This window comes from Aulonocara sp. 'chitande type north' Nkhata Bay, linkage group LG2 (genome assembly GCF_057382095.1).
Source record: "Aulonocara sp. 'chitande type north' Nkhata Bay isolate Kocher_YH1m ecotype deep benthic linkage group LG2, A_spYH_male_GT1.1, whole genome shotgun sequence".
NCBI lineage: Eukaryota > Metazoa > Chordata > Actinopteri > Cichliformes > Cichlidae > Aulonocara > Aulonocara sp. 'chitande type north' Nkhata Bay.
This window is the reverse complement of record NC_141345.1, coordinates 6829501-6855572: the sequence shown is the minus strand read 5'-3', so window position 1 is coordinate 6855572 and position 26072 is coordinate 6829501. Positions and strand designations below refer to the sequence as shown.

The window sequence follows — 26072 nt, the reverse complement described above, 5'->3', positions numbered from 1 at the left end:
AAGAATCGAAAATAATTCCCAATAATTCCCATATTTTTTGGGAACGCAGGCATCTGTTTAAAGCAAATGGATTTAATTTTAACAAGTCAGGGGTGAAACTGTTCACCTCCAACTTGTTTTATTCCATACGTCATCCATCTGTGCTTGGTGCCAAGGCTGAGATAAACGAGGAGTTATCTCATAAAGAGGAACAAACAGTACTCCAAGAACAGACAAAGCCCAGCAGAAACCTTGAGGAGGAGCTCCATCTGCCCCCACCCGGGAAGAGCCTCAGAAAGGAGAGACATCTGAGGCAAGAAGAGGGGTCCCTATTTGCCTCCAACTCTCTCAACAACACCAACGACCAGGACCAGGGACCACGATCTTCCCCAGTCCCCCAAACCCCTGACAGGCCATCACCCCCATCACCCCCCCCTCCCTTTCTCCCTCCTCCCCACATGATGGAGCGGGTCAATGCTGGGCTCAGATCTACCCCCCAGCCCAATCCCTTTTTGTCCCCCATAAACCCCCCACCAGAGCAGCCAAAGGTTCACCATCGAGCCCCGCCCTCAACAGAGCAATCGAAGTCACATTGCCCAGCCTCGCCCCCCTTAGTTCCTCCTTACCACCTTCATGCTCTGTCTCCGCAGTCTGATGTGTGAAGGGTCAGGGCTGCGAGGATTATGGCTGGAGGAGGAGGGGTTGCTGTCTTATTTAATGAATCATTTCAATGTAAGCAGCTATCTCCTGGAAGTTTTCAGTCTTTTGAATATGTGTCTTTACAGCTGAAGGCCCCATCCAAAGTTGTGTTTCTTAATGTTTACAGGCCTCCCAAATACTGCACAGACTTTTTTAATGACCTCAGTGAACTGCTGTCTGTGATCTGTGTTGATTTTGACTGTGTAATTATTGCTGGGGATTTTAACATCCATGTGGACAACCCTCAGGACAAAGGGACTAAAGACCTGAGTAACACTCTGGGCAACTTTGGGCTGACTCAGCATGTAACAGAGGCCACACATAATAGAGGACACACTCTCGACCTACTGATCTCCAAGAGCCTGAGCATTTCAAACATTACTGTGTCTGATGTGGGCTTATCTGATCATTACTGTGTTTTCTTTGAAAGTAAAATCTCAGCCCACACAAATATATCAACAACAGTGATCACAAAACGATGTATAACTGAACACAGTAGTGCAATTTTTAACCAGGTCTTCCCATTAACACCTGACCTGTCCAAAGGTTCAGTCAATGAGCTCGTCAATAGCTTCAATGTTAAAATGTTAAATGTAATGGACACTATTGCTCCCATTAAGGTGAAGGTTATCTCTGGAAGGAACAAGTCTCCATGGAGAAACTCCACACTGGTGAAAAATGAAAAAAGAGAGTGTAGGAAAGCTGAGCGCAGATGGAGAAAAACAAACCTCCAGGTTCATTATGACATTTATAAAGAGAAACTTCACAATTATAATTTACAACTGAGGAATGCAAGGAGGTCCTACTTCTCTGACATCATCACTAAAAACAGCCATAATGCTCGGGTCTTATTTTCCACAGTTGACAGGCTAACAAACCCTCCTGTGCCAGTGGCAGCTGAACTTCATTCGACCATGGCCTGCAATGACTTCGCCAAATTCTTCACTGAAAAAATCCAAAAAATTAGACAAGCAATTGGTACATCAACAGCAGATTCAGGATATGTACTGTGTCCACCAAAAAACTGTTTAAACACCATGAAACAGTTTCACCCTATTAACAGCAAAGACCTGGAGGACATCTTAGGTCAACTGAACTCCTCCTCCTGCTGTTTAGATGTCCTGCCAACAAGTTTTTTCAAAAAGGCTCTTGGTAAATGCATTGAGGAAATTAATGACTGGTTGTTCCACAATTTTCTCCAGCTAAACAAAAACAAAACTGAGGTAATAGTCTTTGGTGCCAAAGAAAAACGATTACAGGTCACCAGAGAACTTCAATCTATACACCTAAAAACCACAAACCAGGCGAGAAATTTGGGTGTAGTGATGGATGCAGACCTAAACTTAGAAAAACACATTAAGACAATAACAAAGTCAGCTTACTATCACCTCAAGAATATAGCAAGGATAAAAGATCTGATGTCTTAACAGGACCTGGAAAAACTAGTCCATGCATTCATCTTCAGTAGGCTTGATTGCTGTAACAGCATCTTTACAGGTCTACCTAAAAAATCAGTCAGACAACTACAGCTCATTCAGAACTCTGCTGCTCGAGTCCTCACTAAGACCAAAAAAGTGGACCACATCAGTCCAGCTCTGAGGTCTTTACACTGGCTGCCTGTCTGTCAGAGGATAGACTTTAAAGTTCTGATGCTGGCCTATAAAGCTCTGAATGGTTTAGGACCAAAATACATCAGTGACCTCCTGACCCAATATGAACCTTCCAGATCCCTCAGGTCATCTGGATCCGGTCTTTTATCAGTTCCCAGAGTCAGAACCAGACACGGAGAAGCTGCATTCAGCTTTTATGCTCCTTATATCTGGAACAAACTCCCAGAGAGCCTCAGATCAGCTGAAACACTCAGTTTATTTAAATCCAGGTTGAAGACTCACCTGTTCTCAGCTGCATTTGAATAAAGCACCAAATCCACACTTTTAAGCTTAAATTTCAAAACTTACATTTTAACTACTGATTTTATCTACTGTTCTGATTTTATCTGTTTTGATTTTATATGCTGTTTTGTTTGTTTGTTTGTTAATTAGTTAGTTTGTTTGCTTGTTTTAATCAATTTTAAATCATGCTTTTTATTTGTTTTTGTTTCTAATGTGTCTGTAAAGCACTTTGAATCACCTTGTTGTTGAATTGTGCTATACAAATAAACTTGCCTTGCCCATTCCTAAAAACAAGAATGACATTTTTAATGGTGTCAATAGCAGACCTATTAGTCTACTCCCCATTCTAAGTAAAATTATGGAGAGGATTGTCTATGAACAAATTCAACATTACCTAACAGAAAATCAGTTACTCACTCAGCTTCAACATGCCTACAAACCTGGTTATTCCACCAGTTCAGCTCTTATTCACATGACAGATAACTGGTATAAATATCTAGATAATGGGAATTTGGCCGGGGTGGTATTTTTGGATTTTAGTGCTGCATTTGATTTGATAAATCATGATCTTTTGATAGATAAACTAAAATGTTATGGATTTTCACCAGCTGCTTTGTGCTGGATGGAAAGTTATTTGTCTGGAAGAAGGCAAAAGGTTTATTATAATGGTTATTTCTCAGAGGGCTGTGAAATGAACTGTGGTCTACCCCAAGGCAGCTGCCTCGGTCCACTTCTCTATTCAGTCTTTACAAATGATTTGCCGTATGTCCTGGAGAAATCTCATCTTGTAATGTATGCTGATGACTCCACCATGTTTTATTCAGCCAGTAGCTACTCTGAATTGACAAGCGTATTACAACTAGATTTGCTGAACGTGTTTGATTGGATAAGTAAAAACAACATGATTTTAAACGTGTCTAAATCCAAATCCATGTTAATAGGAAGTAGAGTACGCTTAGTCAACAGCCCACAACTAAATCTTTCCATAGCTGAATCGGTATTAGAACAGGTCACCTAGATTAAATTACTTGGTGTTACCATAAACCACCACCTTTCATGGTCTCAGCACATCAACTCTGTTATTAATGGGACAGGGCATAGCTATAGCTAGGAAATGCTCTTTTTATATTACTTCTTCAATTATGAAAGATGTCATTAATGCACTAGTATTATCTCATCTAGAGTACCGCTCAATCATTTGGTCAGCAGCTAATAAGACAGATCTGAACAGACTTCAGTTAGTCCAAAATAGGGCGGCCAGATTAGTGTTAAGGTGTTCATATTATACAAGTATTGATAAAATGCAGGGTAAACTTTCTTGGCTTTCTGTACAAGCTAAATTATACTATGGCTTACTTGTATTTTTATATCCAGATGAAATACATAATCATGCCACACGATTCTCAACTAACCACAATTTAGTAACTCCTCAAGTTAAAAGTAACTTTTTGAAAAACTCTGTTATATTTAGAGCATCTTTTCAGTGGAATAAGTTGCCTTATGCAATTAGAGAATTGGCTTCTATTCATCATTTTAAAAATCACCTAAAAGCCTATTTAGGCAGTTTTTAATTTATTTGTAAAAATTGTAGAGGGTAATGTCACTTGTAATGGAAATTGTGTATTTTGTTTGAGTGTTTTTTTTATAATTTTTTAATATTTACATGTTTACATTTTCAGAATTGTAAAACCTTATTGTGGATGTAAGAGCCAAATTATGTGGACATTTTTGCATCCAACTCATTGTGTAACATTTTATTTGGTGGTATTTGATGGTTTGGGCCCCAGGAAGACTAGCAACCACTGTTGTGGAAGCTAATGGGGTTCCTTATAAATAAACAAATAAATAAACAAATAAAAATCAATGTTCCACCTTCACATTTGCAAATTATTCTGAAAACAAAAAAGCAACACAAGGCAACGTCAAAACTGCTACCATACAACCTGGCCCACAAACAAGCCAACAGCCGCACCCTCACTAAAGCCAGTTTTCTTACCACCACAAATTAAGTGGAATGTAAAAGTGAATGTTGGCAGTTATGGTAATGCATGGCAAACCAGTTTTTAGTACAGGAGGTTTCTGATAGCATAGCTGATATACAGAAGGGATCAAGCCATGTCAGCTGCAGGATAGTAAGTCTATCCTTGCAAATGGGTTCAACAGGAAAAAACAAAACAATAACCTAAGAACAGCAAGTGAAAATCTACTGTGCCTAAATGAGCACCAGATCTCATCAAAAGTGCCCAACACCAAATAATGTACCGCTACACACCCACATACAGGGAGTGCAGAATTATTAGGCAAATGAGTATTTTGTCCACAGCATCATCTTCATGCATGTTGTCTTACTCCAAGCTGTATAGGCTCGAAAGCCTACTACCAATTAAGCATATTAGGTGATGTGCATCTCTGTAATGAGAAGGGGTGTGGTCTAATGACATCAACACCCTATATCAGGTGTGCATAATTATTAGGCAACGTCCTTTCCTTTGGCAAAATGGGTCAAAAGAAGGACTTGACAGGCTCAGAAAAGTCTAAAATAGTGAGATATCTTGCAGAGGGATGCAGCAGTCTCAAAATTGCAAAGCTTCTGAAGCGTGATCATCGAACAATCAAGCGTTTCATTCAAAATAGTCAACAGGATCGCAAGAAGCGTGTGGAAAAACCAAGGCGCAAAATAACTGCCCATGAACTGAGAAAAGTCAAGCGTGCAGCTGCCAAGATGCCACTTGCCACCAGTTTGGCCATATTTCAGAGCTGCAACATCACTGGAGTGCCCAAAAGCACAAGGTGTGCAATACTCAGAGACATGGCCAAGGTAAGAAAGGCTGAAAGACGACCACCACTGAACAAGACACACAAGCTGAAACGTCAAGACTGGGCCAAGAAATATCTCAAGACTGGTTTTTCTAAGGTTTTATGGACTGATGAAATGAGAGTGAGTCTTGATGGGCCAGATGGATGGGCCCGTGGCTGGATTGGTAAAGGGCAGAGAGCTCCAGTCCGACTCAGACGCCAGCAAGGTGGAGGTGGAGTACTGGTTTGGGCTGGTATCATCAAAGATGAGCTTGTGGGGCCTTTTCGGGTTGAGGATGGAGTCAAGCTCAACTCCCAGTCCTACTGCCAGTTTCTGGAAGACACCTTCTTCAAGCAGTGGTACAGGAAGAAGTCTGCATCCTTCAAGAAAAACATGATTTTCATGCAGGACAATGCTCCATCACACACGTCCAAGTACTCCACAGCGTGGCTGGCAAGAAAGGGTATAAAAGAGGAAAAACTAATGACATGGCCTCCTTGTTCACCTGATCTGAACCCCATTGAGAACCTGTGGTCCATCATCAAATGTGAGATGAGTACACCTCTCTGAACAGTGTCTGGGAGGCTGTGGTTGCTGCTGCACGCAATGTTGATGGTGAACAGATCAAAACACTGACAGAATCCATGGATGGCAGGCTTTTGAGTGTCCTTGCAAAGAAAGGTGGCTATATTGGTCGCTGATTTGTTTTTGTTTTGTTTTTGAATGTCAGAAATGTATATTTGTGAATGTGGAGATGTTATATTGGCTTCACTGGTAAAAATAAATAATTGAAATGGGTATATATTTGTTTTTTGTTAAGTTGCCTAATAATTATGCACAGTAATAGTCACCTGCACACACAGATATCCCCCTAAAATAGCTAAAACTAAAAACAAACTACAAACTACTTCCAAAAACATTCAGCTTTGATATTAATGAGTTTTTTGGGTTCATTGAAAACATGGTTGTTGTTCAATAATAAAATTATTCCTCAAAAATACAACTTGCCTAATAATTCTGCACTCCCTGTACACTGCTTTGCTAAAATGCCAGTATGAGCATCAGTAACATACCAAAACAACAATGCCTACATCAACCAAAATTTCCAAGACGCCAACAAAGAGGGAACGTAGCTACAAAGCTCACAGTAAGTCACAGCAGTTAATGGTCTACAGAGCTACCAGACCCAACTACCAAGCTAAATTTTCATAACACTATTTTAGTTAAACTTTGCAACTCCTGCTTTTCATACATTCAACAGTTACACTCTGCCACACCACAAGACTCGCCCAGCCATGTGTCCAGTCAGGCCACAAACCAACAAGACTAATATACCAGTGAAACACCAGCCACGGAGTTTATGCTTCCCAGCCCTAGTTATTTAGTACAAGATGATTTTAACCCTAGTCTTCAGACAGATACCTGTGGTGGGTATGTAACAAGTGCCACCTGGCAGTTTGATGCTCTCTGCCAGGTGATTGGCTGTTCACCTGTTTGTCCATGATTTGGACAGGGGGAACAGACTGTGGCAAGGTCAGCCTGATGGAATCGGTTCACCTCCAAATAGGGGAAAGCTGTGAGCTGACCCTGTGCAAGACTGGGGCAGAAAGACTTAAAAAGGTAAAGATCAAGAGCAGTAACTAATCATAATCTTAAAGATGTGTAAATAATTCTGGCAGTGTGGAAAGAAATAAGAAACCTGATGTCAGTAAACAGCATTTATAGATGAGAACATGAATATGTTGAGTCTAGTGTGGATGCTTGAAGGTGTAAATGTGAAACACAAACATGGAGTTAAGCCCAAAATGAGTCCTCCTCCTCTCTTGTAAACCACAAACTGAACAGTAATGTAACAACACTCACCTGTTCACTAAAGTAAAACGTCGCTACTTTCTGTCGAGAACAACTACCCGAGCACAGGTAACAGGGAGAGGGAGTAAACCTGTGGGGCCTGATAGGACTGTAGTTTCCCGACAGTTCCCTCAGGCTCTTTTCTAATAATAACCAGTTTTTGTTTCCTCCAAGAGACCGCTCACTAGAAGCGATTGAATCAGAAAGGTTCAGGTTTGTTTATACCTGTAAGTCTGCAGTAGATGAATCATCTGTCCTTACAGCACATTTTCAGAGGAGACTGTTACAAGCCCAGGAGTTGATGTACTTTATTAGCTTCCTGTTCTGGTCAAATTGGACTTCATTGTTTATTTAGAGTACAGCAGAGCTGCAGAGAGCAAGTCAGGAGGATGTTACCTGTCAATAACCCAGCAGCAGCCCGTGTTTAGTTTTAATATTGTTACAAAGGAATGTAAATCAGCGATTTATTGGATTGTAAACTCTGTTTTATTGTTAGATTTACCTTTAGGTGAGAGGAAGAAAGTTATAAACTTTTCTAAAGCTTCTAAAGTAGCTTCTGCTTTGCCCAATTAATTGAATCATTAATTGTAATGAAAAGTAACAGTTAACAGGATTAATATCACTGTAAACATGGCTTGAATAGGATGGCTGCCACCACTCTGGGGTTTGTGTACCTGCTGATTGTGTGTCTGTGTGATTGCTTTCTGCCTGTAATACTTTAACAGCTTAAAGTAAATTCCACTGGCTTTATACAGTTAAGAGACTGAAACGCTGTGTGCAGCTGCTCCTCTCTTCTGCCTCAGATTCGATAACGAAAGGGTCCAACCCAAAACTGGTGTCTTATATTAAAAACTGTGGTTTGACAACAAAGTCATCCAGTTAAATTGCTTCCAACATGCTGCTACAGGTAACGCTGTAGTGTGAACTCAGCTGAACTGAGGTATGAAAAAGTGAAAATTAAAGTGTTTGCAGCAGCATAACCTGTTAACTGCAAGGTGCTGCATGCGTGACATGGCTGGGGGCTGAAAGTCTGACTCTAGAAAACTTTGTATACTAGGGTCACATCAGAGGCAGCTAATACGGAGCCTAAAAATACAATTTAAAATGTATTATTTGTTATGATGTCTGTTATGAGCAGACAACACCGGTTCACCCTTGAGTATGGAGTCTTTTTATGCTTGAATAATTCAAAGAGTTTACAAAACAAGAAACTTCTCTGAAAATGGTCAGGTACAAGGATTGGACTGAAAATGAGTGAAAAAGCAACTAATAACCAAGACTTGACTCAAGACTTTTGCACAGCAATGTATGAGAAGGTGCGAGCATTTGTCACTGCTCATCGCAGTGACTGAGGATGGTGCTGGGTCTGATGAGCAGTGCGACGAGGTGGTGGCCTATGACACCATTAACAACCACCTATAACACAGTCATGAGATTGCACCTTGGAAGAGTCCCCACTCACACCTTGATCCACGTGACCTTGAACAAGAGGCGAAACAGCTTCATGAACTAGAAAGAGCTTCATTTCATTTCCATGATGGAGGACGGAAAACCTCCACAGAAAACTCAGGTCGTCTCATTTAGTGAATGTGTTGAATCAGGTCTAGAGAATTCACACAGACAGAAACACACAGGCAGCAGCTTTCTAAAGAACTATATTTACATAATACTCTTGTTTTACAGAGAACCATATCAAAAGTATAAAATACTTACAAAACATCCGCTGCAATATATAAAAATAACATCTATCTTCTCCAGATCATTAGGAAAGGCATACATACAAAAAATATATTTATAGACATTTACACAGAGCCTGTTTACAACATTTAACCCAGAAAACCCCGGGAGACCGAGCGAGGCTGGAAGTCGAAGGCGGGCCCAGGGATTGGCAGCGATTTGAATGGAAACACGAAACCATCCCCGAGCGACCGATCGGCGACAAAAACAGGAACAGCGCTACCGCGAGGACACGCAAACATGGACAACAGTACAGTAGATAGGACGACCGGGTCACCGCTCCACTTTCAACGTGGCGACCCGGCCGGAGTTCCACCTTGCAGAGAACCGTCAGAATGGTTCATTCTGATTAACGCCGGCGGTGACAACTGTGTGGACACAACGGAAGATTCATCAAATGCAGATGACGCAGTTTGAAGTCTCTGAATGACAGGAACGCCAACGCCGCGTCCCCAGCACGGAGTCTGAGCAACCTGACCGAGCCCAACGACTGCAGGGATGTTTAGTTCACATTAAATTTCTAGCTTAAAACAAAGCGTCAAACTGTCACATGGAAATGTTTCGATTTTATTTTTATTTACTTTATATTTCTATGTTAAATCACATCCAGGTGAGAACAGTGGGATCTAAATCCCGAGGCCAAATTTTCTTGTACATATGAAGCAGGTGTAAGACGAGGGTGAAAACTATTTTTACTTGAATTCTGCCTTAAATAAAAGGACTGAAATTCTTCAGACTGGCAGGGCATTTTACTCTATCAGCCTTCAGACCACACACAGGGCAAAATGTCCTCATTAAAGGGCACAAGTTTCCTGTGTTTTCCATCTTTTTCCGCTCAGAAACACAGCTTTAGAGGAGGTGATGGATGATTTCTCTGCAGGTTCTCACCAGGCTGAATCACAGAATAACATTATGAGTGACTTAAAGGCATCGCGGTTCAGTGCGCCTGTTTGTTTGGACTCTGCGTATTCACCTGGAGGTTCAAGTACTGGACTCCGCGACAGAAACTTTCCGATTCCTGCTGCTCATTTCCCGGCGGCTTGTTATGTTTTTAAAGGACCATTTCTCTGTTTTTTCCCCCTCGATTTATGAAATCTGCCGGAATATCTGTGAGCCTCCAACAACCAGCTGGCCTCAAATTTAAAACATGACATTTCATAGGGGGAAAAAAGGCTCGATATACCAGCATCTCATTTACCTAAACAAAGAATGCGCTATTGTTAAGTTATTTAAATGTTTATGGAGAAAATAATTTCCCTACAGTATGAAAATCACCTGGCTCAAGCTGTAAAACCAGAAACAAACACATGTTGATTCAGTCCTAAAAATAAAAAAACAAAACAGACAACCAGCTGAACCCCCCCCCCTAAAAAAAAACCAAACAAAAAAACAGAGGGATGGTCCTTTAATGTGACTTAATGCTAACGTGGCGGTCGAAGGCAGGGACTGCAGGTTCAGTAGTAATCTTACTGCTGTTTTTGTGCGTGCACACAGTTTGTTTGTGTTTACCGTTGACTCGTGTGCAGATGTTTAGATTTACACTCCTGGTGGAAGAGAACAGAAAGTCTCAGAAACCAGTTTAATCAGTTCAGGCTACTTCACAACAATCAGGAAACCTTCAGGCAAAGGATCACAAACACTTTCAGTCTTTATACGGGGAAAAATTAAACCGAGCTTCAACGCTCTGATTTCATTTCCTTTAAAGACAGCTGATCCAGTATCAGGTGGTGGGTTTTTCAGGCTTTGACCTGAATCTCGTCTGGCTGCTCTCGAAGCGCCAGTTAGTTCTTGTCCCGTTCATTAGCAGATATGCTCTGATGTTTATCACGTAATGTCCTCCAAATGTGCAATAAAAGGTCGAACACCACACAGCAGCCAATGTTTGGCCCACAACTGACTCTGAAAATCAGCATCTGTCTCTGTTGTGCCAAAGTTAGCCCAGATTAGGCCCAAACACGCCTGCTGTGTGCTCATTTCATTCCATAAATTTAGAAAGTTTGAGGACAAAAGCTGATTAGTGCCATCCTGCAGGGACAACAGCAGCTTAAAAGAAGGTGGCAATCGTTTTAGAACCAATTCTTAATATTCATGTAAAAGTCCACTTTTTTTTTTTTACTCCATAAAAACCCCAATCTGCATTTTAAAACTGGTTTTATTTGTATAGTGCATCCAAGTCCAGAATGGAAGCTCATGTCAGGACTGCAACAGTAATTTTTTTTAAATGTTTTTTTTGAGGACTTTTCTACCAGGAGTGTTTTTACACACCGAGCGCTTCGTTAATCTGCTTATCTGAACGGAGCCTTCGAGGACCGCGTGGAGATGTTAAACGACAATTTTCACTCAAAACGACAATACGATCAGTTTCATAGTGGACTATCCCATCACTCTTATTTTGAAAGGTCAGTCACTGCCCCAGCCGTTCCTGTCGTGTTTCCCACAGACTCGCTCAGCTGCTTTCCAGAGACTCCATCACCTCATCTCATATGGATGCCTGCGGATCACCGCTGATGTGGGCAGATGTTCTGAAGCTGCGGTGAGCTGGGAGGTCATTCCACCTTGAACCTGAAGCAGGTTTAGCGAGGTCACCGCAGCTTCAGAGCAAGAGGACAGCCAGCTGCAGTCCGAACAGTGGGATGAGGAACTTCCTGGAAAGGCAGCTGGTTTTCTTACTCTATTATTTAAATATTTATTGATCTAATGAAGAAAGTGTGGTGTTCCCACCCGTGAATTCAGTCTGATCTGTGGGAAACCCCGGAGGAGCTCAGCTGCACGGATCAGCTGACTCAGCTGAATTGCAGAGCCTCCGAGCAGGAATGTGGCCGCTTACAGGAGCTCTGAACACTGTGTTTCTTCATCGTGCTGCAATGATTCAACGGCCAGTCTGTGTGTGTGCGGTGCTGACAGGCTTCTCTCTGACAGCGTGAGAACGTGACGCGGTCGCCAGCCTTCTGCGACTAACGCCAACACGTGGTGGCAGCAGGAAGTGGTCGGCGGCTCACTCTGCAGGCTTCGTGTGTGTGCGTGCGTGCGTGAGACTAGTGGTGGTTGGCGAGCAGTTCGTCCAGGTCGGCCATCCACTCCTGCGTGTTCTGTCCTTTCAGCAGCGAGTCCACCAGGTCGCTCTCCGCGGGGAAACTCCCCGACGCCACGTTGTATCCGAATGACACCTGATGCTGCTGCTGACTCACTGTTTGGCTCACCTGGTATCCTTGGTTACACTGTAGTCCCTGGCGACCGTTGCCTTGCGGCTGTCCGAACGCTGCCAGGTTGGGGAGTACGGCCTGGTTCTGGGGGCCCTGCTGCTGATTGGTCATTGGCTGGCCCTGTCTTTGGGGGTTGGGCAGTGCCCTCTGCTGGGGCGCTGCCATGTTTGTCTGCATCATTTGTTGTCCGGGATTCAGACCACCCATCGGACGTCCACCTGGGTTGCCGCCAAAGGGGGCGGAGCCGGATGGCATCTTGGGAATGCAAGGCTGCTGCTGCGGCGGCATGTGGAAGGCATTGGGGGGGCCGCTGAAGGACAGGCCTGCATTACTGGAAGGCGGCTGGTTGACGAGCTGCTGCTGCCAGGCGGTGCTCTGACCGCCCGGCATGCCGCCCCCCATGTTGCCCTGCATGGAGGCTGGGAGACGGGCAGCTCCGGCCACATGAGGCTGCTTCAACATAGCTGCATTGGGCGGCGTCTTCAGGTGCTGCTGCTGAGGCAGGAGGTTGTGCCCGTACGGAGCGCTCATGGTGGTGTTCAGAGACGTCTGGCGCTGCAGACTGGTTTGCTGGGCCAGGTGGTTGGGGTGCATGCTCATGGTGTTGTAGAGGACGTCCACGCCGGCTCCACCCCCCTGACTAATGTCAGCCTGACTCACTGTCGGGGGCGGGGCTACGCCACCTGCTGGACCACCACCCTGACCCATGTTCATGCTCATCATGCCCTGGTTCTGAGGGAACATACGGGACCCGGGGGCGGGGCCTCCCATGGAGCTGACACTGCCCATTGGCTGAGAGGAAGCTAAACAAAACCAGAAGAACAGAAGAAAACATCAGGAAAACGTGCGTCAAAATCTTTTTTCAGAGTGGGCCACATAAGTGCGTCGCCCCAGTGAAGCTCCTTAGTCGCACATTTAATCCCTGAGATCTCGTAATAGAAAACATAAAAAGGATTTTGTTTGTCCCCGTAACTCTAACCCTGCTGGAGCTGAACCGCTGATCTGTTCAGCTACTTTCATTTCCCATTCAAATGAGCGGCATTTACACAGTCAGCCTGAACCCACAGAAACCAAACTCACTCTGGTTTCACTTGTCCAGGTATAAAACACAGCCGCTCGGAAACTTTTAGAACAAACACATTTTTAAAGATATTCACCATAAATCTGTGGTCTCATGTTAAATATGAATGAAGGTGAAACCTGTAAGAACGCAGGCTGTGTTTTTATTTCCATGAGGAAACTCGTCACTTTGGAGACGAAAATCCTGAACTTTGATAAAAACTCTGCTGGTTTTACAAGGTCCTGATTCTGGCTTCTCTGTTGGCTCCCTGAATGTTTTAGATGTCATTTTAATATTTAATCTTTTGTGTGCTACGACTTTCTGCAGTAACAGATCATACCATTTTTAACGGGCTTTATCCTAAGGCCGGAAAACAGAACGAACCTCTGAGCTGTGCGTCTCCATAAACTCTATCATATTGGAAGCTTCAGCCGCCCGAGCTGCAATCTTACGGTCTTTAACTGGTTAAGGTTTATGTTTGATGCCGAATTTGTTTGTTCTGTGTTTTTTTAACTGGAATTTTCCCATTGGTCAATGATCAACTCTGCATTTTGAACCTTGAAATTATTCTTGAAAAAAAAAAAAAAGCATGTTTTCAAAACATTTCATGGTCCGATCTTTCGAAGCACACGCACAACTTATACCCAAGTGTTGGCACTTTGATCCTCCTTCCTCCAGCGGATGAGGAAGGATACCAAACCAAAAAGTCCCATACCAATCCCATACCAAAAAGATGCAGAACACACATTCAAATAACTCCTACTTCCTGTTATGATTACTTAAGTGCTTTTTTGGTACTTAATAATTCTGCATTGGAAGGTGTCTGCTTCTTCTTATATTTTGTGGCCTTTGATTTTGTGATTCTGAACTGAATCACAAAGCATTCATTATGAAATAAATAAAGCAAAGTAATAAAAAAAAAGTCCCAGGAAAGGCTGTGATCCTGCTCAGGAGCGTTTCATCTTTTTCCACCTTTTTCTTTCAAAAAAATAATCACTTTTTTGTCTTCTGTGTATTCTCCCTGAACAACCACATGGGGCAGTAATGAGCTCATTCCACATGTGAAGAAGCAGTGGGCAGTTTTTTAGAGTTACAGCTCTGTCACAGAGGTATTCATGCCTGAGAGACCTGAGAAATGCATTGTGTGAACACTTCCTGTAGGCGTACCTGTAAACTGGTTGGCCGGCTGCTGTGGGTAAGGGTTCTGACTGGCCGTTGTTCCCGACTGGTCCTGGTACTGTGGAGGAGGTCGGGTCAGGTGTCGCTGCCGCTGCTTCTCCTGCACAGACACATGGAGAGGGTTACTGTGTGGGCTTCAGATTTAGGACAGATGCAAGGTGTAACTCATTATCACGTGGCCACTGAAGGTGAGCAGTGCAATGACAATAACGGAATAAACTGACCCTCTCAGTGTTCAAGCAGGTTGGAAATGTTGGAATCACCTGCAGATGAGTCTTACCTGTTCGGCTAAAATCTGCTGCTGCCTCTGAATGTACTGCTGCTGTTTCTGTTGCTCCAGGATCTGCTGCTGATGATGTTGTTGCTGTTGTTTCCTCGCTGCTGCCTCTTTACTGGTCATGTACGCGTTACCGTGGTTACTCGGCATGGCGTTGTTTCCAGGCTTGGCCGTCATGGCGTTTGTGGGCCCCGGGCCGTGTGGAGGAGCGGGGTAGCCGTTCTGATCCTGCAGATGAAGTTTTGTGTTTTGTTACTGAAGAAGAAGCGACACTTTTTTTTCTCTGCTCTAAAAAAGCTTCATGTGACTTTGGTAACAGCGTCAGGCAGTTCTTCATGACTCCAGCGCAGAGCTGCTGTCGAGCAAAAAGTTTAACCAGAGCATCTCATAGGTTACCTGCTGCAGCGTTCTCGTTTAATAACTTCAACCACTTGTTGAGTGATCCTTCCATTCAGAAACTTACCGGTCTTGTCTGTATGAAAACAGACAACTGTTTTTCTTTGTAAAGCTCCTGATTTCAGATCTTTAAAGTGGTGAAGTTATACGGATATTTTTCAGTTGATTAATATTGTGTGTTCATACGTCTGATTCTATGCTGGGATCATTTAGGTGTGTCCTAAAGTCCTCTTGAAAACAATCTTTATATCTGAAATTATGGAACTTGTCTTAAATGATGTTCTTTCCTGACCAGCTGTCCTTGAACAGCACATTTTACTTTCAAGAATGAAATAAAAGCAAAATAAATTAAAATAAACTTCATCTTGGTTAAAACAACATTTACAGATTAAGTGGGACAGCTTTCAAATGTGATGATCAGAGGGTAGTGGTTCTGAAATCCTCACTAACTATAAATGTAATTTTAGTTTTTGACAACACTACTAATTGTTCATTTTTCACTGCACAGAATTTACCTGAAGGCCTGCTAGTGCCCCCTTGAGGCTGAGGAGGGAACTACAGGCTCATGATGGCTGAGAATGCACGGTGCACCCTGAGGGGGGAGCTACAGGAAAGGTTATTCCATTCAGGAAGACGTATCATTGAAATTAGCTGGGAATGTTCATCTTTGAACAAAATGCAGACAGACAGCATCGCAGGAACAGTGTGTCCTGTCTGCTGAGAGGAAAAGTACAGGCAGGAGCGGCTAAATTTAAATACACAGACAAGGACAGAGGGGGGGAGGGTGGGGGTATAAAGTATGAAAGGCTGCTTTGTCATGGCCTCCCTCCCTCTGTCCGTCCACCCCCCCGCTCCCATGGGAGGGTTAGCAACCAGCTGCTCGACCCAAACAAACACTAACAAGCTGAACAAAAGGCTGCTGCCCGATTTTACCGCCCCCCCATTCCAATGAGGAATATGGGGGGGATTTAAGTTTTTCTGTCACTGTTGGCTCTAAATCAAGTTCGGATCACGTGTGATGGCTGTGTCTCGTGGGTGCTTCTCACCTGTGGGTGTGGCATATGAGGCCGGTAGGGCTTCTCTTTGCGGCACTGCTGCTGGATGAGTGAAAGCAGGCCCACCTTCTGGTTCTGGTTAGTGGGTCGCGGTGGTCCGGGCCCCGCCTCATAGTGCGACAGAGGTTTGGTGTTGTTGTAGTTCAGCATGACGGCCGGGGCCTGAGCACCTGCTGCCGGCGCGTGGCTGAGAGGCGGCCCTGAAGTCGGGTGACCCAGCATGTTGGGGTGTCCGGCGGAGCCCGGCATGAAGCTGCTGGCACCCGCCTTTGGAGAGGCCTTGTTGGGCTGACTGGATATCACCAGCTGCTTCTGGGCATTGGGATTGAAATCCTGTGAGTAAAGGGAGTTATTTGTGGATTTGTCCATACCAAATGCACTCGCTTGTGAGCTTTGAGAGGTATTGGGCATCTGGGACCATGGAGAGGGGTGGGTGGGGTGGGTGGGGAACTTGGCTCCTGGCTGCTGCTGCTGCATATGTCTGTGGAGGTGCTGGACTCTCTGCTGCCGGACAGCCAGTTCCTGGAGCTGCTGGGCAGGGGACAAGTCTTTGGGCCCCTGAGGGAGGAGGTGGTTGGGTGGAGGCTGGATTTGCCTGGGAGGAGCAGGCTGGGAGGTGGAAAGAGCTGGGGAAGAGGCAGAGGAGGAGGCGACAGGGGAGCTAGTGGGATGAGGAGGAGCAGTCCCGGAAGGCGTGGATCTGACTTGGGGGGAGCCAGTGCGAGAATCCTGCTCGAAGACGGCAGAGGGTGGGGAAAACTCCGCCTTCACGCTCACCAAATCTGGAGGAAGTAAACCCTGGGAAGACTGTCCCCCCCCTCCTGCCCCTCCCCCGACAGCACCACCACCAACCTGAGTGGCTGCCAGTTCCAGAGGGTCTTTGCGGTCCTCAAAGCCATCGTTGAGGATCTCCTGGATGTCTTCGTAGTCCACAGGGAAGTTCAGCTCCTCCATCAGCTCTGTCCACTCCTGTTCGTTCAGTTCAGGGAACAGGCTGTTGTTGCCAACCGGGGGTGGCATGATGGGGAGGATGTCGTCTGGCTCCTGCTTCATCTCTTTCGGATGGAAGTCTGGACCCGGCTCTCTGCCACCGTCTCCCGACTCGCACATGGGCCCGTTAGAGTTGCTGATATCTGGCTTGGAGTCAAGCGGGGAACCGGCGGTAGCGCTGTTGTCCTGGCAGCCTTTCTGGCTCGACGGGAAACTTTCATAACTGTTGACTTGTCCTCGCAGGTCAGGGGGACTGAGGCTCTCCAGCTTCCTCTTTAGAGTCTCCTGCAGTTGGAACGACAAAAAGAAGCATCAAGAGTTACTCAAAGCAAAACCCCAGACGGTTCAAACCTCAAAGTGAACCTCTGAGTTTAAAAAACAAACAAACACATAATTTACAAAACAAGGATTATTTATATCTGTAAAAAATACATTACTACATTTTATCTGACCCAGACCCAGCATGTTACACAGGGTCTGAATTCTGACCGGCTGACAAATCAAGTTTAAAAAAAAAAAAAAAAGTGCCACTTTGTTTGGGAAAATAAAACCTAAATCAACGAAAGGCTTTAAATAAAATATTCCAACACAAGGCTGAAAGAGGAGGGCAGGGGTGATTTGGGAATGACCAAGTTACCAAAACCTTTGTTGCACAAAAACAGGATATAACATAAATAATTGTCAATTGTCAAATTGATACTTTGTGGTGCATTAGAAACTGATACCCTGTTCAACTGCTTCTGTTTTTTGTGTAATTTGAATTCTTTCTCACTTTGGTATCATCACCATCAGTAAGCACACGCGCAGCTGAGCTGCAGGGGGTGTGCAGCAGAGAGACAGGTGCTGCTAAAATCACCGGCAGGCCGGCTTACATAAGGATATAAAGGGCAGTCGGCAGGTCTGACGGCTGCGTTCTGTCAGCAGCTCGACTCGCCCGATCGCAGCACGTCAGCTGATCCTCACACTACGCGATTGCCAAACGCTCTGAACACCTGAGGTACCCGTGATGACAAGCAGGCAGGTGGACACAAGCTCCAAAGTGCCTCCTGCTCTGGAAAGTCAAACAACAGTAGCGTCCCTAACAGATTTATTTAAAAAAAAAAAAAAAAAAAAAAGATCACACTGCTTTTAAAGGGGATTTTCTTCCTACAACAAGTCCTGGATCAAAACTTCACAGATGTAAAAGAGGCAGGGTTTAGCCTGCTCTGCACCCACTGGTCCAGCCTTTGCTTTCAGATGAGCAGCTTTGGCCTTCCTTTTCAAAAAAACCCCCCCAAAAACACGTCCTCGCCAAAAAATGCTGAGAATTTCCTGATTAGCCAGAGTGAAGCCAAAGTGGCAGCATCCAAACATTCAGAGCAGCTTATCTCTGACTCCTCAGCTCCTCCCGCGACCCTGACGCTTCTCCCGGAAGCTCTGAAAACAGTCTGAAGGCCTCACGTTCACCTGTGTGGGCATTAGGGCTGCCACGATTACGTCGACTATCAAAATCGTCGACGACTGATTTAATTGTCGAGGCGTCGTTTGAAGCTTTGTAAGATCACAAAAGACGCAGGAATAAGTAGTAGGATTTATGAGTGTAATAACGGATTGAAACAGAAGATGGCAGCACTGCATGTACAAGGATGCCAGCTGCTGTTAAACCCCGAAGAAAAAGAAGCAGCTCTGTCCCAGAATTCATAGCGCAGCCCAGCTCAGTTTCCAACAATGGCGGCAGCTAGTTAGTTTTAATATTACTCTTTTTATTCTTTCTGGGTCACAAAATAAATGTTTAACATATTTTCAGGCGAGAATGCATCTGTGTAAACTTCAAACATCTGTTCAGTTTATCAAGACACCACATATTTTCAAAAGCGCTCCAACGTTTTCGGAGACGTCTGTTACCCACTAGCTCGTTAGCTAGCCGGGGGCAAGGCTCACTAGAGCCGGTGGGAACACCGGACTCCCGGCAAATCGTTTTCAAACCCACCGCCGCCTTTCGCTACTCAGGTTAAACATATACAAATCACTTAGATAACTTACAAATGTTATTTTTTGGATTTTTTTAGTATTTTATTTGTTCCTGAGTAAATCGGTTTGGCTGAGATTAAAGTTATAGTTTTTACACAGCTGAATAAACGTCAAGCAGACAACTGATTATCAGAAGTGTGAGATGCTCCAGAATATACTCCGTTGTCCTGTTATATTTTAGATAGCAACGAGTTTATTAAACTCCACCGAAACAATCTGCAAATTTGATTAAAATTTAAGAAACTATCATCACGTCTTTATTTTTAGTTAGCACATACCTTAAACACTTAAAGCTGTAAGCTAATGATAGTTATATAAGAGCAGATGCATGCTGGTGCAATAAGCTGTACGTTTTACGTCCAATGAATGCATGATCTGATTAGTCAACTAATCGCAAAAATAATCGGTGACTAGTCGACTATCAAAACAATCGTTTGTGGCAGCCCTAGTGGGCATGCCAACACTCTTGGTTGGTCATGGCATTTGAGGTGTGTGGCGGCATGTAGGGCTGCTCAATTAATCTAATTTTAATCACGATTACGATCTGGGCTTTCAACGATCATTAAAAATGACTGAGCCGATTATTAGCCCCTCCCTCATTTATCCGCGACACCTTAAAGGCCGGTCCGTGAAAATATTGTCGGGCATAAACCGGTCCGTGGCGCAAAAAAGGTTGGATACCGCTGATTAAGAGGACCCGAGGGAAGCTCGGAAAGCTAAGCAGAAGTTATTTGGAGAGTGACTGCCGTTGGTTGAAAAGAGAGTTAAAAAAAAAAAAAACTTCAGTGGTGTTGCACACTATTTTATATTATTTTTTTTAAGTTATTGTTAACCCTTTAAAGCCGGTCAGAGCAGCACGCTCCGTTTTGCGTAACTATTGTTAAATCCCTGTAGAACCTGAACCGTGTAAGCTAGCGCAATAATTTGTTTTGCATATGAAACCGGAGGAGTTGTACTTACATCTGATGCCATCAGCTTGTCCTCGGTCACGGTTTCGTTCCACATATAGCTTTGCAAAAATTGCATAAAAAGCACTTGCAGGAACAAAAACATAATATTCCAGAAACACGCTTTGCCGTTCCTATCAGCTGTTCGTAACACTTCCCACAGTGAAATGATGCACATGCTGTTTTCTTTGCAAATTTGCATCATAGGATTGTTTTTTGTTTTTCCTGCAGTATATAAAAATTGCTGTATCTCCAAAATAAAACTATGAAGACACTCAAAATAAATTTCCTGTGGTGGGAAACTATTTTTTGCAACTTTATTGTAGTTAAAGTTTTGAGGGATAAACCTCTTAAATTTCTCCAAGTAGAAATATATGTAAACAAAACAAAAGCGATTTTCAATTTTTTTTGTAGTTTATTGCACTTTTTTGCAATTTATGTAATTACTATGGACTTAATGCATACATATTATTAAAATATGGGCTATAACAGTTGTATTGATGTATAGCAACTTGAAATGCTCCCACAAATGGCACTACAGCATGTAAAAAAATAATATAAGCTCTGGTGGACTTGGTTCTATAGTAGGTCTTAAAGGGTTAAATAAATATCGTCAAATAATCGTGATCTCAATTTCAGTGAAAATAATCGTGATTATCATTTTTGCCATAATCGAGCAGCCCTAGCGGCATGTGTGTGCATCAGAATCTGAACACAGATAAGTTTCAGTTTCCTTTAGTCACGTTCGCCCACACACTCCCTCTGTTTATAAAACTCATGATGCCTTCACTGGTGTCCGAGTCAGACAGGCTTAACATTTTTTTTTTTTTTAAAAGGCAACCATTTTCAGTTAATGGTTTTTATTCTTAGATTCTTCTGAGTAACTCTGCATGACCCTCAGTTCATAATAATCCTTCTTTGTCTAACACGAGCCTCTGTGAAGCTCATTAGTCCAAAATAAGATGCTTTAGCCCCTCCCCCTTTGGGAAAACTTCTTCCGTTTGGCAGGTGGGTGAGAGCGTATGCCCTCTCTGACATCATACCAATCAAAGTGTAAAACAAAACAAAACTGAAATCTACTAAACTGATACCTGAACTTCTGAATGACACATTTTGCCTCATTTACAGTTACTCTGCTCTGATCAGCTGACCAAACAAAGCACCTGTCGTACCGCAGGTGTACAAGTTTTTATGTTTCTGATGCTAATAAGATGACCATGTGAACGCCTTTAAAACCTGAAATACAGGTCCCACTCCACCCATGTTGCTATGGTTACAGACCTGGAGTGAGACTAACGAGAGTCCTTTCAATGAGACAGCCTCAACTGTCAGGTAACGGAGTGATATAACAACACATGCTGACATTACAAATAACAGAAAGTCATCATTGTGCTCCTGGGCACAGACTCAAACTGCTTCTTTTAAACACAAATCTACGTCCCACCCTCTGACCTTCGTAACTAACAGTGACACTGCTGAAACTCTTGGGACGGTCATGGCCACTCTGTGCATTTTTTCTGAGAGAAAATGACTGTTTCCAAATATTTACGGGGTGATTCATCCTGGAATTTTTTGACTCAGCCTTTGCCACAAAATTCCGGACTATGGGCCCCATTTCTGTCGGCCTGCAAGTGTTTTAAGGGGAGAAATCCTGACTTCACAGAGTAACCACTTTAAACAGGTTCACTGGAGTTTGGTTTGTCCACAGTCAGCTGTTCATCAGGCTGGCCAACATACTCTAGGTGAAACCATCCACAGCTCGCTTTCTACTTTTAGATCACTGACGATGTGACAGCCCTACAGCTTCTGCTCCATCATCATCATTATTACCATTATTGTTATTATTATTGTTATTATTGCAGATGAATTGCTTTTTTGGGCAAAAAATGCTTGACAATTTTTTTTTTTTTTTTTTTTTTTTTTTTTTAAATCAGGAGTGGTGAAAAATGTACTTTTTTTAAATGGGTGATATCACTGTGTGATAAACACAGTTTTATTGTTTGGTTTAAATATGACAAAGAGCAACATGACATGCAATTACTGTATGTTCTCTGACACCACATACATGACACAGGAAGGAAGGAGGGAAGGACAACTAAATGTTTGTGTGACAGCCAATTAGAATACGATGCTCAGAACCCACAGGAAAGGCTTCGAGCACAGAACACTTTCAGGTACTGCTCCTGCTCGTTAACTGACGGACAGAAAAACGCTCAGAGGATGCGATTACACTGAAACATCAGTTCCTCTCTGACTCAGACTCTTATCAGCCAATGTGTTGTGAAAACACTCAGTTTCACTCAAAACTTCTACACGCACACTCGGTGACATCAGGGGGAGCCAGTTGTAGCCCCGCCTCCTCCCAGCCTTTGCTGAGCGAGGCATTTCCTAACAGCGGGAGTTTCCTCTGTGATTGTGATGAGTCAGCAGTTTGGGGGGGGGGGGGTTCTGCTCACACTGAGTCACCTCTCAGGGCTTTCGGGCCGCCTCACATTAATGTATGAGGAAATATGAGAACACACACCCCGAGCCTCTACCGCAGCGTCACACCTTATTGATCCTGCATGTAAGCGATCAGCTGCAGGAAACTTCTAAGTGACTAAAACCTCCTCTTCATTTCATCTAACCAGAAAACGGCTGACTGACAGGAAAACAAAAACTACACTGCTGTTTGTTCTCAGGAAGCTCATCTGATCTAAACCCTTCAAAAATCTTTCAGAAGAACAAATTTATTCCATCATCCACAGGCATTTTTAATTCAGCTCGAAATTACTGCAGAAAATGCAAATGGTCAAAGGTCAGAGCTGAGAGGTGCCTGGATTTTCAGAGGCACTGAACAGAGAAGTTTGTCAAAGCGACCACAGGCAAACTTAGGGGAAACACGTCACATGACCACACAGCAACGCCACAACACACACACAAACACTCGAGTGCAAGCGGCTTCACTGATCAGCAGCTTTGTCGTGGTCTCATGTTATTGATTTGGAATTTATCAATGGCGGTGATTAGAACAGACTGATTAACTGGGGTATTACACCTAGTGAGTGATTTCAGAGGGGGTGAGGCTTGAAACACTGGCTCATTCTCAGCGCCTTAATCAATAAACTGATCAGCTGGGTATACTGTCTTTCAGCCACACCCGCCCATCATGAAGAAGCAGCTGTTATCCCAAAAGAATTTGTTTCACACCTGTAGGCTTCTTCCAGTTACTTCATTTCACAATAAATGTCCTTGTTTTATGTACTGCTGATTGGCAGATTTCATGATGTAACAAAAAACAAGGTTTCTAAAAGAAAAAATACAGTGAATCATTCATTCATTAAATGTTGGAAACAAGTTCTTTTAAAAAAATCTTACTAAAAAGAGTTGGACTTAACTGCGTTTTTGGTGTTAAACACCAATTAAAATAATGTTTGCAGGGATCTAATGAACATGTCAGGAAGTGATGCAGTCCCTGGCTAACTATGCTTATAAAAACGTGTGGAATGACACTGGTGGATGAATAAAGACTCTTCAGTATCAGTGCTGTTGTCTCTTGCTTGGACCCTCCAGCTGCTTATGTTGATTTTTATGAAACCTGTGGGTGTGCTCACTCACCAGGGTGCTGCTCCTGCTCTGCTCCCCCGTCGTCACCCCGCTCTCCCCGTGCTCCCCGCCGGTTCCTCCTCCGCCTCCGGGCGCTCTCTGCCCGGCCTGATCGCCGCTGGGCTGGTGCTGCCGGTGCTTGTTGGACCGCTTGGCTTTGGACTGCAGGCAGCGCTGGTGCAGGGCGTAGGTCTGTTGCCGGTCCATCTCCTGCCGCTCCATCATCGCGGCCAAGTAGCGCTCCTCGCAGTTGTTGTGATGCTGCCGGAACTGCTCGATCCTCCGGCGGAGCCGCTCCATCACCTCGCTGCGTCGCGGTGTAACAAAATCCGCCATCATCAATAAAGCCTTGCAGTAAACTCCCGGCTCAGGTTTCGTCCATATATTGCTGAATCTGGCGTCTACACCCCCCCTCACTCTTTACAAAGACTCCGGTGCTGGCTCCATGGAGGCGGCCTTTGTGCTGCTAACGGCCTTCAGTCACACTCACTGCCGGAGAGGAGAGGTCAGGTTTTTGGGGGCAGCACCATCCAGCCTCCTCGCCTACCTGGTCTTGTGTACAACAGCTCGTTTAATTAGCTGTGTAAAGCTACCGGAGTCCTGCTAGAGCCTATCTGGTCCTCCCTTTACTCCCCGAGCTGCCCCTGCCCTTTGCTCCTGATCATTTATACCCCAGTCTGAGAGACAGGCTGCTGCCTTCAAACTCACTCCCGCTGGGCTAACTTCGGCTAGCGCATTCCTCCACTCTAAATCAAAGTAGGAGCCTAAAATCCTCCCACCCCACCCCCAGAAAATGAGTTAAGCAGAACCTGGTCTGGAGCTAGCCTCCGTCTCCTCGTCCACCTGCCCGTTACCGGCGGTGCTCCGCTCCCGACAGCCTCCTAACGGCTCCACAACGCCCCTCAAACTTTATTCTCCTCGGCTGATGGAGGTTAGCTCGGGTAGCATGGGATTAGCTGGCTGGCTAACAACTTGTCAGCTAATGGAAATAAAACTTCACGCGCTTGAAAACAAACTGCCAGACTTTCAGGACATCTGAAGCACAGTTAGAGTTAAAGTCACTTACTGTGAGAGTGCTGCTGTCCGCTCTCCTACAGCATCTGTCCCAGCATCTGTCCTCCGAACAGCTGATCCTCCCGCTAGCCGTTAGCCGCTAGCTACTAACGCTGTTTGGGGTTCGGCTAGCTAGCAAGATAGCTAGCCTGAAACGTTTAAATGAACCATCATACTTTAAAACTATCTCCCCAGAGTTACACCCAAGGATAATCTTTCCCTCGGCTGAGCCCACGTCCGAGATGAACTGTTTGGGAGCGAATTCCTGGGAAACAGTGGGATAAGAGTCCCTCTGCGCCTCTTCTATTGTTTTCCAAAGAACAAGTTACACCGCCGCCATCTTGAAAACTTTCTCTTTTTCCCCTCCTTCATCTGCGTTACAGGAATGTCCCCGCCTTTTCCGGTGACGGACAGTAGAAACAGCCAATCAGAAGATGAGACTGAGTGTTTAAATCAATGACTGTAGAACAATACATAACAAACACACACGCGCACAGAGTGTACGATCGGTAAATCTGTTCAAGGGAGGGTTATTGGGTTATTGTACCACAAAAAAACAAACAAAAAGAAACCCAAAACAAATAAACTCAAATAAATTCACTTTTTGAATATTAATTTAACATGAATATAATTTTTTTTAATTATGAAAACCACTGGCAGCTAATTTTACTGGCAGCAGGTTAAACACTCATCAGCAGTTTGACCGCCACAATAAAGATTATTTGGGGTCATTAGCGGCCCCTGAAGGACACTACTGGGGCCAGTATTCCTGCCTCCCCCCTCAGAAAAAAATTAATTAATTAATTAATAAATCATAGATTAGGAAAAATACAAAAATAAATACATTAATTAATACTATGCAAGAGTTACATAGAAATTAACATAGAAAAAGAAACCAAAAAATAGAAAAAACCAAGGTTGGACATACAAAAATACATTAAACTATAAATTAGAAAGAATAATATAGATATATAGCCCCCGTGAGAAATGGCACGCAGGGGTAAGTATACTTGTAGAGGGTGTCTGGTTCAGTGGTCATAGGATCTAATCTCTGCTTTTTTGCACATGATGTGATTCTATCAGCTTCATGAAGTGGTATCCCCCAGCTCGCAGCCGTGGAAACGAGAATTAGCGTTATTCAAGAGTAGCTTTGCATGATTTACGGTTCATAATAATCCTTCATCTCATACCAGGACTGCCCTGCAGTTCAGCCTGTTTGACACAAACTGACTTTATGATTGGCTGCTTTAAGAGAAGACAAATGTTAGATTCATAAGAAAAAATGGGGCTAAGTTTACATGAAAAAAAGTGGGGGGAAAAGTTAATTTGAGGGAAAAAAGTTAATTTCAAATAGATAAAAAT

The 26072-nt window shown here is 43.9% G+C and overlaps 1 protein-coding gene and 1 non-coding gene across 4 annotated transcripts; both read right to left on the bottom strand.

The window, feature by feature from the left end:
• Positions 1-8857: 8857 nt before the first annotated feature.
• Positions 8858-25214, bottom strand: maml1 (mastermind-like transcriptional coactivator 1). Of its 3 annotated transcripts, none has more exons than XM_086304469.1 (6): positions 24724-25214; positions 23670-24146; positions 16117-17400; positions 14678-14902; positions 14386-14497; positions 8858-12961 (listed from the first exon to the last, which is right to left on the bottom strand). In XM_086304469.1, the coding sequence occupies exons 2-6, from the start codon at positions 23994-23996 to the stop codon at positions 11991-11993; spliced, it is 2919 nt and encodes a 972-aa protein (XP_086160595.1). In that variant the 5' UTR covers positions 23997-24146; positions 24724-25214; the 3' UTR covers positions 8858-11990. The 3 variants fall into 3 exon arrangements, with proteins under 3 accessions (XP_086160595.1, XP_086160604.1, XP_086160613.1); XM_086304478.1 differs by having other exon boundaries at positions 23670-23964; positions 24724-25213; XM_086304487.1 differs by having other exon boundaries at positions 16117-16458; positions 16978-17400; positions 23670-25211.
• On the bottom strand, positions 22743-22819 carry LOC147337376 (small nucleolar RNA SNORD36). Its single transcript, XR_015125121.1, has one exon. It is a non-coding gene; the product is annotated as a small nucleolar RNA SNORD36 (small nucleolar RNA).
• Positions 25215-26072: the final 858 nt, after the last annotated feature.

What these genes read in the sequence shown, in the direction of transcription:
- maml1 (XM_086304469.1), bottom strand. Translation starts at nt 23,996, where the DNA reads ATGATGGCGGATTTTGTTACACCGCGACGCAGCGAGGTGATGGAGCGG. An exon ending in CTCATATGCCACACCCACAG is followed by an intron (nt 14,903 to 16,116) that starts GTGAGAAGCACC and finishes CTTCATCTGCAG; the next exon opens with GATCAGAACGGCTACCCCGC. An exon ending in AGCAGATTTTAGCCGAACAG is followed by an intron (nt 14,498 to 14,677) that starts GTAAGACTCATC and finishes GTGTCTGTGCAG; the next exon opens with GAGAAGCAGCGGCAGCGACA.